This window comes from Polyodon spathula, chromosome 17 (assembly GCF_017654505.1).
Source record: "Polyodon spathula isolate WHYD16114869_AA chromosome 17, ASM1765450v1, whole genome shotgun sequence".
Classification (NCBI taxonomy): Eukaryota; Metazoa; Chordata; class Actinopteri; order Acipenseriformes; family Polyodontidae; genus Polyodon; species Polyodon spathula.
In genome coordinates this window covers 21,666,222-21,683,144 of record NC_054550.1, presented here as the reverse complement: position 1 = coordinate 21,683,144, position 16,923 = coordinate 21,666,222, and the positions used below count along the sequence as shown (strand labels likewise).

General features: G+C 38.4%; 1 protein-coding gene across 1 annotated transcript in view; it reads left to right on the top strand.

The window, feature by feature from the left end:
• Window positions 1-16,923, top strand: part of LOC121329664 (ryanodine receptor 3-like) — a 63,559-nt gene that overhangs the window by 6,891 nt on the left and 39,745 nt on the right. The window contains exon 2 of the mRNA XM_041275371.1: window positions 13,828-13,947. Coding sequence (XP_041131305.1) covers window positions 13,828-13,947 — 120 coding nt within the window. The remainder of the gene's footprint in view (window positions 1-13,827; window positions 13,948-16,923) is intronic.

The window sequence follows — 16,923 nt, the reverse complement described above, 5'->3', positions numbered from 1 at the left end:
GTGAGAATGCAGCAAACTATTTATTGATAGATTGGCTGTCGACCACACATACGAGAGAACCCACACAGAATGTGGTCGAGGGATAAACAAGGTAATTGATGAACAGTTTATCAGTTCGACCTCAAAATAAAAGCTTTTGCTGACCGGGGTTAGGTGTTCAGGGAGTAAGAACGAGAGAAAGAGGAGTTCGAAGAAATAGCAATTGCCTCGCATGCTGGTTCTACACGAGTAAGAAGGGTTTGCCTGTTTACTTTGGCCTCCGTTTGTATCAATGTTTTGTTTTGTATAAATGTTTTATTTATTTATTTATTTATTTATTTAATAAATGCGCGACCAGTGCTTCAACGCACAGTATTTGTGTCTGTCTCTTCCTGATCTGACGTCACCAAAAGCCACCCTGCCACAGATATCCGCAAATAACAATAGTTGTGTTTCTGACAGTCACCTAAAGCTAAAAACGGTCGGCGCCTCCAAGATATTTTGTTCTTCTCTCTTCCTGTAGAAAACCGATTTATTCAGGAAGAGATTCTAAGGGGGATGTGGAGTGTTATGTTACTGAGCATCTGAAAATTACTAATTCACTGAAGATAAGAAAAAGAAAAGTCATATGCAGAATACATACATCTCAGCTTTTTATGATACTGCCTTTTAAAAGAGTCACTCCGATGGCTTTGGCTTATTTGGTGTGTATTTTGTTCTGGAAGCCTCAAGCATTCCTGCAAACGACTCCAAGGTTTAAAATTAGACTTTAAAAAGCTGATGCTTCCACAGTGCTTGCCTGCTTGCACACTGTCCCCTGGCACATCCACAGACTGAGGTTATTACATCAGCCACTTGCTAACTTCAAATAATTACATTTTAACTGCAGAGGACATTAACTATTCTGGAAGAAGAAGCACAAGCATCTCTTCTGGAGTGCAGTAGTAAGACCTTACAAGTCTAAATAGTATTTATTTATTTTATCAAGATGGGATTTGACCACAAGAGGCAGAAGATGAACAGATTACCAGAGATTATGGCAACTGTCTTCTTCCTTGATCAGTTCCTAGATCAATCAGTTGTTGTATTCTGGGAGGTTTACAGTGTATGGCTAAGTCATTTTAGTGAAACCACAAACTACTGCTTATGGGGGAATTCAATAAAAAAAAAAGCACCTGCGTTCTTTCCCTTTTATATGAGGACATTAAACCAGACTCTATATGTGTGTTTTAAATTAAGAGCTGATAGATTGTTGTTAACACAAGTTTAAGGCTGTTGCTACAGCAATGATATCTTCTGGAGATTTGATTGAATATCACTGTAAAACAACACAGGGAATAAAGCACCGCTGATGAAACTTAAAAAAGAATGGTGAGTAAGTAGATTCAAGAAAATGCACAGAGTCCTTTTCTTCAATCAGTTGTTAGGTTTATTGAAATATACAGGTAGTTTGGTCCCAGGTACAGGACACACAGATTACTCGTTCTTACAATTTTTGCAGGACATTAAATACCCTGCTGTATAGATGGTCCACCTCCTCTTTCTCTGACATTTTACCAATAGCAAAAGTATTTAATTTAGTGTGCATGTGTGTGTGTGTGTCTGTGTGTGTAGTCTAATGTGCCGACCTCTGAACTCAGTGCATTCTTCAAACCCCTGGCGCCCCAAAAGGTCCATACATCTAGTTCTTGTCATCTTCCTTGTTCGTATTTCTCCGTTTTGCTTGCGACCCTTTGAGTCCAGTGGCATTATCTCTTATTCTCCCTGAGAACCTTTGGGTCTAACACCAGTCCTTGGAAGCCTTTTAGCCCCTTTATGCTTTGCATTCCAAAAGTCTTAGAGCCTGGCCCCTTCTGGTCCACAGCATTGTTATCTTGTTAGCTTGCAGTCAGTGCTGGGCAACAAGCTTGTAGACGCAAGGGCTCTATCAATTGTTAGCAGTAAATGCAATTTGAACCAAACAGTCTTCTATCTGCAATATTAGCCTCTTTTCAGAAAAGAACACCAGTATAGCATTGCCGGTCCACATGTGTAGCAAACTGCTAATCAATTTTCGATCCATGTTTTCCAGCAACTGCTGTCTTTTTTAAAATCAAATCAGGCTCTATGTGCTTTCAAGAGACACACTCAGGTCTTGTATTTCCGTTTCAGGGGTATTGGGGCCGTATCTGTGCCTTCAAGTTTAGTCTTACCAGTAAAGTGCAGTCACTTCTTGCAGTGTGCCCCTCCCAAAAAACCCTGTGAGGATATGTCTTGGACAACGGTCTACTCTATGTGTCTGTTCTCTCTATGTCTGTGGGGAGTGTTGTGTAAAACTCCACACAACATCACAGCTGACACTGTTTGCACTGAACTGAAGCTGAATTCCAAGTACTAGTTTGGGTACCACTGAGTTTTCTAAAATGGCTTTGATGATTCTTTCACTGAGCTATGGGGAAAGTGCTTCAGGGTCTAGTGTTTAAAGTTCAAGCTCAGGCTACTATCTGTGCTGAAGTTATGGTCTTCAACAGTATAGAATCTACACCAGACGGGAAGTATTAAAGATCCATGGCATTAAATTATCAGACCCAACAGAAGGGAGTCAAAGCAGCAACTTCAGCAATGTGGTATAATGGTGTAAAAGACACGAGACTCAGGCCTTATGACACAATGGAGCAGCAGAGAAAAATATAGCTGGAGTGCTTGCCACCTCGTCTTTGTGAGCAAGAAAGTTGTTTCTAATTGGGGGATAAAAATAATCTGGTACTGTTCCATACAGTCCATCTTCAAAGAGGTGATATGCTTGTTTGGCCCTAATAGTTTACTTGACTGCATAAATCCCCCCTTACAGTGACTCATGTTCCTATACATTGTAAAATATATGCTGTAAATATTTATAACTACATTTGTAACTGCATTGTTTCGGTACATGCTTTGAAAGTAAATCCCTATTCTTCCCTTATTCCATCTTGCCGTGTTAGAAGCTGACAGCTCAATTACCTGTTATCGTGTAACTGACTTTGATAAATGCTACGGTAGGAAAAGGTGTGTGACCCATCAGGCCAGCTAACTCCTTCTGTCCTCAGTCCTCCTTGAAAAGAAAAATGTGTTGCTTGAACCCATTTATACTTCTTCTGCTTCAATAACCTTTCTTGGTATCATAGTCCATATGTTTGTTAGCACTCCGGATTCCAAAAGGTACCAGATAGCAAAAACTGTGATAATGTTAATTGTAATATCATGTTAAGAACATCCATTAACCTTTTTATAGTTTGGTGCTTCTTTAAAATCGTTATCAGCATAAGAGCGCCATAACTCAAATTGAATCCCATCTCCTGCATCAGTATTTTTTTCTTCCAATATTAGAGGTCTTAAAGGTCAGTTGGCTTAATCAGCACACAGTTAGCCAAAAGAAAAATATACAGCATAGAGCAATGCAACTTGACAGGGAGCAGCAGCCATAGTCCATGGGAAAGAAGGATGTGTATAGGGGCACAATGTGACCAGAGCAGCACTCAGCAGCACCACCCACTGATGAACTCTGTACACTGCAGGAAATAAACATCAGTAAGTACTGCAGCATTTCAGTATCTAAATGAATCCTCTGCTCTACTGGTGGAGCAGATGGATTGAAAAGTGTACACTGCTCAGATATTCTGCCAAACATAACTTTTACTTAAGTCATGCAATGATTGGGAGAGAAGTGACATTAAAACTAGTGAATGATAACAAGTAAGCTATATCGTGAGAAAGATTGAACAACTAGGGCATGGAAAGTCATGGTTCACGTATCTACTTTTTAAACACAGAGAGCTGTATTTACTGTAGATGCTATTTCACAATCTTCAGGATTTGGAATTGGATGCATATTACAGAGATGTAGTGGAGACACCCATATCTTTGTCCGTATGTCACACTTGCAGCAGTTTTACCTATATATTGAATCTAGATGAATGCTTGTCCAATTATGAAAGAGCTTGATATCATTTTTTTTTAACCATTGTGTGTTGGGTGCAGGCCTCAGGATTTTGTCCTTGGAGTTGAGTGAAGGCTTCATTAATCCTTTCCATGGTAGACCAGATTTTGCTGTCAGGTTGAAATCTCTTCTTGAGTTTTGTTTGTTTAACATGACAGCTCAGTTAAGGAAATCTAATTTTTTTTTCTTGTTTCTTTTTAAAGAGAAGCTAATTTAAGCTAGAAAAGATGTCAACAGAAAGAAAATTCACTCTGTGAAGCAAGAAACTGATATATCTGGAGAAACTCAAGTTTTTCAGCAGCTTTAATGGAATATTGTTTCTGGGCATCGACATTGACGACTTGCTTCCATCACAGAAATTTGGAGGCATTATTAGTTTAAAAAATGGTCAAAGTTTTCAACTCCTAAATAATTCTCTACTGATAAATGTTTTAGCTTTCTTACTACTTATTATCATAACCAGCCTGAATATCTTTTAATTCTTTACATGTTTCTTTTTGTTTTACATTTTGCTTGGGATATACTTTCCAAGTACAATACTGCTCCCTGATACCCAAATACAATGCTGTTTCCTGATACCCAAGTACAATGCTGTTCCCTGATACCCAAATACAATGCTGTTCACTGATACCCAAATACAATGCTGTTCCCTGATACCCAGGCTAGCCTGTTTGCCATGTGATTGCAGCTAGACCATTGGAGCAATTGTGAACTACAGCACAGCAACAATTAGGTACTACGAAGGAATAATACCAGATAATCTCAACTGTTATATTAGAAAAGTCTGCACATCCCAAAAATTAAGCAGAAAAACCAAGACAAAAACCCCCAAAATATCTTCAGTGTGTTATAAATAGGTTAGCAGATCTTGAAGCCATTGCTTTCCCTTTTCTAAGATGCATGTATAAGGAAAGGTACGTCTCCTCATTAGTACCAGCTTCATAAACCCCTCAATTAAGACCAGTCAGTCCATTATGAAGATCTACTCTTATCAGATCCAGTTGTCTAGATGCATTTACTCAAACCTTTTCTAGTAGCAATAGAGGAATTGCATTGTAAAATCGATTTCTTACCTGTTATTAGCACTAGCAACACCACTGGACCCTCATTTAGATAACAGTGTTGTTTGTTTCTTTTAATTATACACTTTGAAACACAATTAATTAAAAGTTGATCTTTCTTCCTAGTATCTAATCACTTGTGCTGTACTGAACAGTAGGTCACTGTCACAAAGTCGTCCGGAGTGGGTGGCGTCAGACCAGAAGCAGGAGGAAAATAAACAAAGAGAGAGGTGGAGTTTGGGGGAGGTGAGCGAATGTTTTTCGCTCAGCATTTAATAAATAAACAGAACCGACAGAAAATAAAAAGGTTATACAAACAAAAACAGGACACGGCACATTCACCAAAATAAACAGACTAACAAAACAGACGATACAGACAAACATGGTGAGCAGATATTTATCTACTATTATTATTCTTATGATTATTTTTACCTCCGTCTCCTATCCCGTTCTCCGTTCTCCCATTCTCAACGAACACCCAACCGCGAGTAGGTGAAAACATGCTGCTTTTATGCAGCTGTACCAAGACTCGATTGCTAATCAATCATTCAATTGGAGTCTCGGTACAACTGCACATGAATTAATAAAGTGCAATTCCCCATGCTCACATATTATTACTTTTTACTTGCACGTGAAGTGCTATGCAATCCTCTTACCTAAATACAAATATACATTTTAAACACTCGTGTTACACAGACCCATTTATATCCCGTGTACCAATGACTATACACCAACATTTAACACACCACACACAACATATAACAGATAATATACACATGGGCGGGCACTTCGTCACAGTAAGTTAACCTGTGCTGTTAGTCAGATTCACCCCCATGGTCAGGCAGAAACGAGGGAGATGTTGGCGGGCAGGGTCTTTCAGTTGTCAATGTTTTTTTTTTTTTAATACCATACCAGTACGCTGCCTTCATCCATTACAGTCCCCATCTTTCAGTCATTTCTAGTTCCACTAGAAAGGTATATTCTGCTTCCAAGCGAATCAGTGGTACAGAACATACATTATTCATTGCTGTAGCATAGTTTGCTTTTAGATGTTCTTTTCTACAGTAGTCTTACTTTAAAACTAAAGTCCTCCCAAACATAGTTATATAAAACCATTGTGACCTGTAGCTTCATGCAAAAACGTACAATAGCTGCTCAACTCAGAACATCATTAACTGTTCAATTCCCTTCCAAGAGTTTTACACAGTAGTGATTTACCACAGTATATTAGCATTTTTACTATGCTTTCCTATGGTTATATGACTATGCTTTATTTTACTTTGCAATGCTTTTGCTATGGCAAGCTTTTATAAAGGTTGATCAGCAAGTAAAACTGTAGGAAACTCCAGTAGACAACGTGGATATACAAGATGTCTGTGAGCTGTATTAGATATAATTTAACAAAGTGTGTGAAGAGCCATAGTCTAACAGTCAGAAACACAGAGAGGTTATAGGTAAGTCCACCCCTTGGCTGTTCCAGACTTGGAATGATTCAGTGTAAATTGGCGTAGGGAAAAGCCTCTCAGAGAGTGTGTTAGCTGATAGCGAGGTCAGCTGTGTGGAATGCTGTGCAGGCACAATGGTTCCTAAAGCACTGTGAAAAGAGCTGACATACCATGTTCACACATGAGGTGTCATACATGGGCTTTGAAACCCTTTACAATATTTTTACCACACATCCTTTTTTTTTAATATTCCTTGAGCAGCTCGCTGTGCCTTGGAGACCACAGCTCCTCCTTGATCTTGGTCTAGTAGCACTTTGGGAATATAAAAAAAAAAAAACATGGCAGCAGCAGGAAGGACTTTGGAAGGGATTATTAGTATCAAGTATTAAATGGAATGAAAAGGTAATTTAGATTAATTTTAAGGTGTGTGCTTTACAGTGCGTGTTTAGTTATTTATGTATGGGCTTGCTTTTTTAGAGATTATGGAAATGAAATAAAAGTTTCACAATTTAGAGAACTGCTTATACTGTTTTGATAAGGGCAGTGGATGTTGGCAAAGGAATTTGTTATTGGGTGCATATCTGAATCTTGTGCTGTATGTAGGTACATCGGACATGCTCAGTGGATGTGGATGCAGGTTCTGTACTTTTTAATGATACTGATAACTGTCATGCCTTCCAATTGAGTCTTTAGGAGAAACTCCCAAATGGACTGAAAATATTAAATGCAACACTGCTTGAAAGCAGTCGACACTATCATTCCACTTACTCTTAAACTGGAATGGATGGTAATTAGTCCCAATACACGCTGACACACGTTGACGAGCGAAACATTACATTGCGAATTGCAGAAGCAGAGGAATGCTTTGGAAGACATTCCACGAGAATCCTGCTTCCTTAGTGATTGTTGCTAGACACCTGCTGCCACAAGCAAAACTCATTGCAGGTGTCATGTATTGAAACAGAAGGGGCTTTGTAGTGCAGAGACCTGGGTTGTCACATTGCTACAAAGATATGAAGCGCTGAGTTCATAAACAAACAAATAAACATATATGTTGAAGTGCTTTTTTGGCCGGGTGTGTTCAATTGACCTAATCAGCAACGGGTATATAAATTAGATAATTGGAATGGAAACAACATTTTTATCAGTGAAGGGTAATTTTTTTAGTATTTATTTTCCTTTAAATCACTCCCTTTTGTAGTCCTGTTCATATGAATACATGTCTTTATAAAATATTTTTCTATTTGCTGCTTTGGCAGCTGATGCATGTTACTCTGACCTGTGACTCGATGTAAATAGACTTTTTTTTTTGCAGAATTGCAGCCTTTTCCAATTAACAAAGTGGCAAAAAGAAAAAGGATGTGCATATTACTGATACCATTAACTTGTGTGAGCTGAGAGATAAAAGCACAGCACCATCAGTACAGTGGCAAGGGGCGTGGTGCTTCAATTCCATTTCTATAGTGGGGGGAACATTTGAAAGCTTCCTTTACTGCAGCAGCAGCAGCGATCTGTCCAGAGTGCTGAAATGAAATGTCAGGTCAGTTTTTAATGCAGCTGTACTTGGATGACTTATTGTTACACGTGGTCATACCTGCATGCTGTACTCTATGTCTTCATTTGCAGACCCCTCTTTCCATTAAATAACAGGCTCCTTTAGCACTTGGGACTGATAGAATGATACATTTTGTCTGCCTGGATCAAGATCTTAGCAATATATTATCTCAGTGGCTCAGCACTTCTCCTGCGGCTGTGGTGGTGAAGTAATATTTTGTTGATTACACACATCATTGATTCTTCGCTCCAACAACTGGTAATGAAAGCGTAGGTATCTCTTAGTCAGTACACTGTGGCGTGGAGAGACCCAAATGACCTTAAAATGACATGAGTCTTTTATGAGAGAGATAGGGACTCACAGTGTTGTCAGGATCACTTGCCAGGCAGTGCATTGGACTGCAGACACTCATTATAATTTACATGCCATGTAAAATAGAATAAAAATAAGTAAACACCCTACATATTCTTATTAAAATGGAATTGAAAAAAAGAGTGCATTTAACAAAGATTCTGTACAAATTAAATATAGGTTCTTTAAAAATAAACATATAAATGTTTAAACATGGATTTTTTTAAAACATTAGTTTTTTAATTTCTGAAAGGACCCTATTGAAATAGGAGCAACATTGATCTGGTCAGGTTTTACCTAGAATTATGTTGCAATGTGAGTGGAGGGTGTGCTTGAAAGCAAATGACAGGCGTTTGGAAGCCATGCATCAAACTTACATTCCTGCTTTGCGCCTTGAATTATAAAACACCTGTCTGTTAAAACCTACCCTTGTGTAGGCTTAGCACCTTTCTCATTTTGTACACCTTTTTAATATCCGTTTTGCTTCATGATATAATGGAACAGGAGTATGTAAATAATAGTACCTGACAGAAGGGCATTGCAGGTTAAAACCCTCCATATAGAAAATACCTTTGAGAATATAAACCAATAGGACTGTTGACAAAGCCTGTTAACTGATTACATATCCATCTGGATGAAGTATGTAGTAAAGAGACAGCAGTGCATTCTTTTAACTTGCCTGTGGAGTGCTGCAGCTTTAAATGATCATACTCTCAAAAATTGTGAATATTACTGTTAGATTATTTAATAACAGACTAAGAAATTCAAGAGCTTAGATGCAATTAAGTGTCAAGATGACAGGGCAGTCAGCAGGGAGGAATAAAGTGAGGGGGAAATGAATTCTGGTGCTGGAAATGGAAATAAATCATTCAAGCACATCTTAATATGAGTACTGTGAGTGTGAACTCTATTCGCTATTGAGGGCTGTATTTTTAGAACCTCTTGTTTTTTGCCACAGTAAATGATCCCATATGTGCGGACCTACTTTTCCATGTTATTAACGCATCTAAAGTGTTTGTTATATCTGTGGTAGAGATATGTGCATGGTTACAGTCCTTGTTTTCTAATGGGTTAAAGTCAAGTTAAATACAAGCTAGACTCTAGGTGTACATGAGCAGTCACACATCATAAAGCAGAATTATTTGGCACAGTTATCACTCTTAAAAGACCATGTATGAAATAGTTATGTATCATCTCACTCTAGTTAGCAGGAGCTCCAGATGCAGGCCACACTGCAGACATATCGGTGTATCCCTACCCCCCAATTTTAATGATACACTTAAAAGCACATTTCTCTTCATAATGCTAAATTATTGAAAGTCAGGAAATATACAGTACATTGTTTATATGTCAAAAATGAAATGTAACCTGTTTGACATAGTTAAAAAGTAAACAGTAGTCACAACAACTGTTTTGCAAGACAAGAGAAAGAAATATAACGAGTAATATAACGCAGTAGTTTTTTTTTTTATTAAGTAATAAGCAAGGACTAAAAGACATGTTTTCAGTAACGTGCCCAACTCTGCTGCTTACTTACCCAGAGCCAGTTTAAAACCATTGTTAAGAATTCAGTTTTTTAACTTGCATTAAACACCTTAGTAAAAAAACAAACAGATCATTTTAAAATCTATCAAACTTGCTTTGATAGGGATCAATTGTTTAAATCTTTCTGATGGGTAATAAGTATCATAATCATGTCTTAAGTCATCGTTTGGATATCCGTTTACAGAAAGCTGTCAATATTTATTTATTAACTGTACGCTTCAAAGTCTATGTGCTTTATGGTAAATACTGCTTTGTTAATTTGTGCTGCAAAGTAAGGCGTATTGGAAATAGCGCCAGTTTTTTTTCCCCGGACCATTTTAATGGTGTGCACTGCTAGAAATTATTTGGCATAGCAGCACATTAGAAGCTCTCAAATTACTGCTAAAGAATGTACCAGACTTGAACTCCTTGGGTAACCAGTGCACCTGCTCTTGTCTTTAAAAATGCTTTGCACAGATACTGTAGGAAGGTTCCTATTAAAGGAATAAAGGCTCTTACTCTATGTTGCATTCATTTTGTAATAGCCTTTGTGTAGATTGGCTTTACTTCTTGTTCTGGAGCTGCTGTACCATGGCTCACATCTCTGTCCTTGTTCTGTCATTTATAGTAACTAAAGCTTTGTCAATGCTCTTTTCTGTGAGCTCATCGTAATTCTCAGCCTGAATCTTGAGCCAGTTCCAGTTCTTGCTCAGGCACTCGGAGCTGCCGATGGAAACCCCCCCAGCTCTATACATAGACTCTGATGCCACTCTTTAGCTTTCTAGCAGATGGCTGTTCTGTGTTTGTCAGGATCACTTTGCAGCAGAGTCACTGCATTCTTTGACACAAGTTTAGCAAAGAGACGCTGTATTCCAAATGGTGTCCAGCTGCTTTCTGGACATTCTGCTGTAGCACTGTCCTCACAAAACACTAACAACGTGCAAAGTTAAACTAAAGTAAAACATTCAAGAAACTTTGATTAAGTCTTTGGCTTAGAGAGCTAAACAAAGCAATTTAAATGCAATACATTTAAATTTCATATAGAATCAGTAAAGCTGTCCTGTAAAAGCTTACGTATTTTAAGAAGGGACAAACTTTCAATAACAACCACCACTGTGTCAGTTCAAAGACACATTGTGAATAGATCCATATTTGGCTCACATCTGTGTGAGTAAATTAAACTAATTGACGCCAGGCAAAATTCTTACAGACTCCTGATCCGGCATAGTTCATGAATGATCAATGAATGGTTCTTTGCAGTTAACAGTGATTCTTAATATAAGGTGCATTATCTGCTACAAACCCTTTCCTAAACCAAACAAGTGCCATTGAAGATTAATGTTGGAAATAGACTAGAAGCTGTCAGCAACCAATCAATGGTGTGCATCTATAGAGATCAGCTTAAAAAGAGACTTTATTAGGGAAGGAGAACGGGTGATTGAGTAGTGGAAAATGAGTCGGCGCTGGCCTGGCATTCATCACGAGGAGACGGCCGGTGCCCGCCTCGTTAATCCTGCTCTAATCTTCTTCCAACCTCTGTCTCAGTTAGATAGCAATGCTGCTTCTTGAGGTGGAAAATACGATGTCCAGCCCATGGTATTAAAACAGTAATTTTTCTGTTTCGATTTCCCAAAACAATTAGTCAGTTGCGTGGGAGAGCTAGATGATACTTGGATACTGGGCAGATCTTCTGTGGTTCAAAGTCTTTTAGCAGGGATGCCTTGTATGTTCCTCATGGGTGAAAGTAAAGACTGGTGATTTAGCCAGACAGTGTTTAAAAGGGGAAATGCATTGGTTAGGGTTGCACTGTTCAGTTTAAGTGTGAATATTCTGCCCATCCTGCTCTCCCGTAACTCGGGTGTACTGTACCTCAGAACCCGTCATTGTTACGCCATGAGTGACCGTAAACCAATCATGTTCAGCAGCAATGTCTATTTTATTTGTATGCAAGCTTTACAATTAACTTTTTTCCTGATGTCACATGCTGTTGTTGATCCAGTTAATTTTTTAACAGAACAGTAACTCCTTCAGAACTTCAAAACGATCAGTCATTATTCTAAAGAAGGGAATAGCCCAATTGTTTGTTTGCTTGACTTAGTTTTTTATAGTTTTTACTTTTAACAGAACAATGCAACTCTTATATTTGAATATGCTTGAAAATTGAGACTTTCCTCATTGTGACGCTGTTCCGTGGTGGAATTCAGCCGGAACCACCCGGCCTCTTTGCTGAGGTTTTCTGTGAACTGCTGTTAAGAAAGCCCTCCATTACAGTAAAGTTTTCAGCTGAGTTAGGTGCAGGGTATCTGTTTATACTGGGTTGCAGTATTCTGTCATGCTGACCACCTAAATCTGTGTATTGTACATAGTAGGTGGAATGTGGCTAGCATTGCTATGTGTCTGTAGCGGTTCATTCACACTGCTCTATACATTACCGAGTCAATTAGCGGACAGTCATTTTCTTTGAGTTCCGAGCCTCAGGAGGCTAACAGCATTAAGAAATCAAAGGGTTGTTATTATTAGTTGATCTGTTATTGAGAAGTTAATTGAGATTTATCATTCCTGTTTATAATGACACAGCATTCATTCAGTTGTTTATCACACAACAAATGTCTTCACATGAGCCATCATCAGAAACAACTAGTCAACTATTTAAACTGGCATGGAAATATCATTGGTCTATTGTGGTCGTTTGTCAATGTACATGTTTATATTTGATATTTTTTGTCTTCACCAGTTTTGCATTGACTTCCTTCATAGGCATGCATTTTGAAAGATAGGGATGCAGGTGTGATTAGACTGACCCTCGCCACCTTTCAACTACTGGATAAGTGTGTTGCTTCAGTACAACTGCAGGCTGTGTCACTGTGGTTATCAAATGTGGTTATCCGGGTGTGATGAGCCGTCCAGTTGTACTGAGATAATTGCACAGTACCAAATACAGAAACTACTTTGAGAATCACCAGGGCACCTCTGCACCCATTGAAATGGTTTTAAAGTTAGTCTTAACACGTGGTCTTATTTTTCCTCCTCTGTTTTGTTATTGAATTTGACCTTTCACAGCCTCTTAGTAACCATCCCTAACTATTAACCCCTTAAGGCACACAAGAAATTGAGTGGATGTTAAAACAGTTTCTTCTTAAAATACATTTGAGAGTGACTCAAGTATCACAAGGATCCTGACAACTTTAAACGCTGCTTCGTGCACTGCATTGCAAAAATAAGGAAGCTATAATCATTTTTATGTGTGGGCCCCTTGTACCTTAAACACGGAGCAGTGCAGAATTTAGAAATACTAAAATAAATAAAGTCTTTTTCAATGTGACATTTGGAGCATGAGAAAGACTTCCAGTTAAAATGTTTGTTACTGAATGTATTACATTTCTTTTACTGTTTCTAAATGTCGCCTCTTATTAAGGTAAGCTTATTGCAAATGAGAAAGTCATTTAGTAGACGGATCTGAACCGGGTGCCCATGTCTACACCTTGCCCTGATAAGGTCCCAAGAGCTGTGACCTTACTGCAGTTTTATTTTACATGTTGTGTATGTGTTCAGAATAATTAAGGCAGTTTTAAAAAATAAAGCAATTATTCAACTAAAACTGGACTGGAATGCTTTCATCTCTGGGTGTTGACAAAACATGCTGAATGGTCTTATTTTACACTATTAAAAATATGGGTGTCTGTGCTATTCACAGCATGTAAACATTTAAAACCTTTCTGCACCAAGTCTTAAAAGTGTATCTTTTAGCTGTCAAAAAAGCCTTGCTTGTGCTTTTTCTTTCTCTTTGCTTGTGTTTGCGCACTTGCCTTGCAGCCTAGTACAGAGCTTTGTATTTATTCAATTTCTTTCTTTCTTTCATCTCGTTTGAAATTTTTGGGGTTGAAGAAAGTTGAGCCTGCAGATGGCTATGCTTGCCGAATGTTGTGCAGTTTCTAACCAGCTTCTGTTCTCTGTCAGGATGATGAAGTTGTGCTCCAGTGCGTTTCCAGTATCCAGAAAGAGCAACGCAAGTTTTGCCTGTCAGCTGAGGGACTAGGTAATCGATTGTGCTTCTTGGAACCAACTTCCGAGGCCAAGGTAAGGCAACATTGTTAATGTGGGGGAATGAAACCTTCTGGTCTGGAAACAAGCAATATTAAACATGAAATCAAAAGTGCAGCCATAATTGATAATCTATGAATAATTGCATCTCCCACTGTGACCAGGATATAGTTCTAAAGAAGGCCATGTACAATTGTGACGAAACTTGGTAAAATCCGCATCTCGGAATATATGGAGACTGTCATACTTACATTTTAATATTGCTGATGGCTATAAGTGTGTTACGTTTCAAAATACTTTTATAATAACCATTTATTGCTGTGTCTACCTCATGGACAATGAAGATAGTAGAAAGAATCAATCTCTTTAATGATGATGGGAAAAAAGCCCTTAGCCCTTAATTATCGTACATTACTGTTTTGGGAAAGCAAACACTGCTGACTGTTTCATAATGGAATTTTCTGCACCGATAAGCCTTTTTAATCAGAATAAATGTTCTTTACTGTAATTCATTTCTTTAATGTCCAGATGTTACAGCAAACAAAAAAGGTATTGTTTCCAAACAAAAGAGAACATCAGCAAGGTTACATTTCTCAGGGAACCTTGTTCCCAGATCATGTGGAGAAGCAGGTTGTAATCCATATCTGACTGTAATTAAAGTAGACAAGAGTGATATATAATGTGTGGCAGGGTAATTTTACTTCATTGCATTATAGGTTATCGTTGTATAAACAGCATCCCTCTGGGAGGTACCAATAGAAAAATCACCAACAATAGAACAAATCTTTAATGGTGCAGCACAAATAAGAAGCATCTTATTCTTATTCTTACTCTCATCTTCTTTAAATCCACCTGTTGCTTTGTGTATTTTAATTTATAAGAGGAAAGGAATATAGAATGTCGATTCTAAAAACCTGATTGAGTAAACTGCATTAAAGTCAGAAAATTTGCAAATATTTACTGTGCATTGTGTATTGTATTATTTATTATAACCAGTTATATGTTATCTAAAAAACTGCTGTAGTCTTTATTCATGTTGAAGAATTTACAAAGATTTCATTTCAATGTGGTGTGAGAAAAATAGGACAAATGTTTAAAAAAAGAGATTTGTCGCAGTTGGGAATCAGGCTAGTGAGCTCCTGGTTGTATGACTCGCCCTCACTCCAGCACAGTAGTGCCTTTACTAGATGTGTTTCAGGTCAGAAGATATTTCTGAGCACACTCCTAGTGGTCATTTTTATACTGGCATCATTGCAGAAGTCTACCTTGCTCAGGCATGCCCGTGGACTGTCCCAGTTTTAAAACTTGCCGATTGACTTAATTCAATATGCCTATGTGGCAGAGCAAAGCTCTGCCCTTTAAATTGGCAGGGATGGGGTTAACTTCCCCTACCTGCCTGGGTTTATTATGTTCAGGTGGCTGGGGTTGATTAGTTGATTAGGTTGATTAACGATCAATCAGCGCCCAGCCACCTGATATAAAAGGAGGCCTCTGCTTCTCATTTGGGGAGAGGGAGCTAAGGAAGCAGGTTGGTTTTTTTTGGTTGTTTGGAAAACTTGAATCCAGTGAAGACATTGCCCAGCCTGGAAACTGTTATTTTTGTAAATTTTGCTTTTTGTCTTTCTTTGTGTTTAAATTGTTTTGTTTTGGCCCTTGTGCCCTTTCATTTTGTGTTTATTTATAATAAAATAGTTATTTTTTTGAACTGCAGTCTGTCTCTGGGCCTCTATCCACTCGCCAGCCTGCCACAGCCTAATATACATAAGTGCAGAAACAGTATTAAATGATAAAGAACACATTACATGGGATAATGCACCATATTGTTTATGCAAATTCAGAGGGTATTCCTTTAAGCATATTAAAAAGGACAAATCAAATATATCTTGCAATAAAAGAAGAAGAAAAAAGTACCTAAGGAAAGGATATTTTTGCTTCCTGGCTGATTTTGAGACAACAGCCTTTTGGTTAATAAACTTATACTTTAATAGCCAATCTTATTGATTCTGCATTCCTCAGAGATACCGTATACAGTGACTCTCCCTCGTAGGCTTGTGTATATTACCTCTGATCAAAGCCCACAGTAAAATAAATAGGGAGGGGTGCAGAGATGGAACTGCTGCCCTTTCCTGCCAGATGGACTGAAAACACAATATTGGTTCATTTGTGCTGAGCTGCGTTCTCATTTATAGCTCCTGCTTGTGTGTGCAGCTTTTTCTTTCACTTGCGTGCCAGTCTTGAGCAGGTTGCGTCTCGGGTCACAGGTCTGCATTACACTCAGGGAGTGGGCCACCCCTGCTTTTCCTGCCCGAGTGTAAATGACATTCTGTGTATTTGGGTTTGCTGCAGAACAAAGAGCTTTGCTTGTTTTAATAGTCCTTTAGAATTGTAAATACAAGCGGAAAATCCCCCCTGTTAAAGTAAATGAGTATTCTGCAGTGTGAGCATATTTAAAATATATTGAGAGGTTCATGTATCAAGCATTTGTGACGACATTAATGCCATAGTGCCGATTATACACCAGCCTTAAAATTGCCCTTATGTATCATGACACTTTTGGCAAGTTAAGGCCGTGTTAGCACCAGCAAAATGCGCTCCTCTGCCCATTAGCCATGCATTTTAGGCTTGTCAAGCCTTAATTATATGCATGGGCAAATTGTAGGTTGGGCTCATTTGTAAATGAAGGCTGTGGTATTAAAATGAGATTTATGAAGCGGCAGAACAGCTGCTCCGGCCCTAAAATGGTCCACAAATAAGACCAGTTTCAAATTGGTCTTATTTGGGCGCAAAGTAAAAGTCAGAAAGCAGCTGATAGGAAAGAGCATTATGGCAGCAGTCATGACATATTTCTTATGACGGCGAGTGCAGGCTCCTAACCTTCCTGAACAAACTAGGAACAGAGGGAGAGTGATGAGAAGGAAGAGTATTTAGAGTCTGCATTACCCTTTTTGATCCCCCTGAGGATGAAATTATAGCTCGATACTGCCTATTTCGTTATGTACAATTGTTTGTATT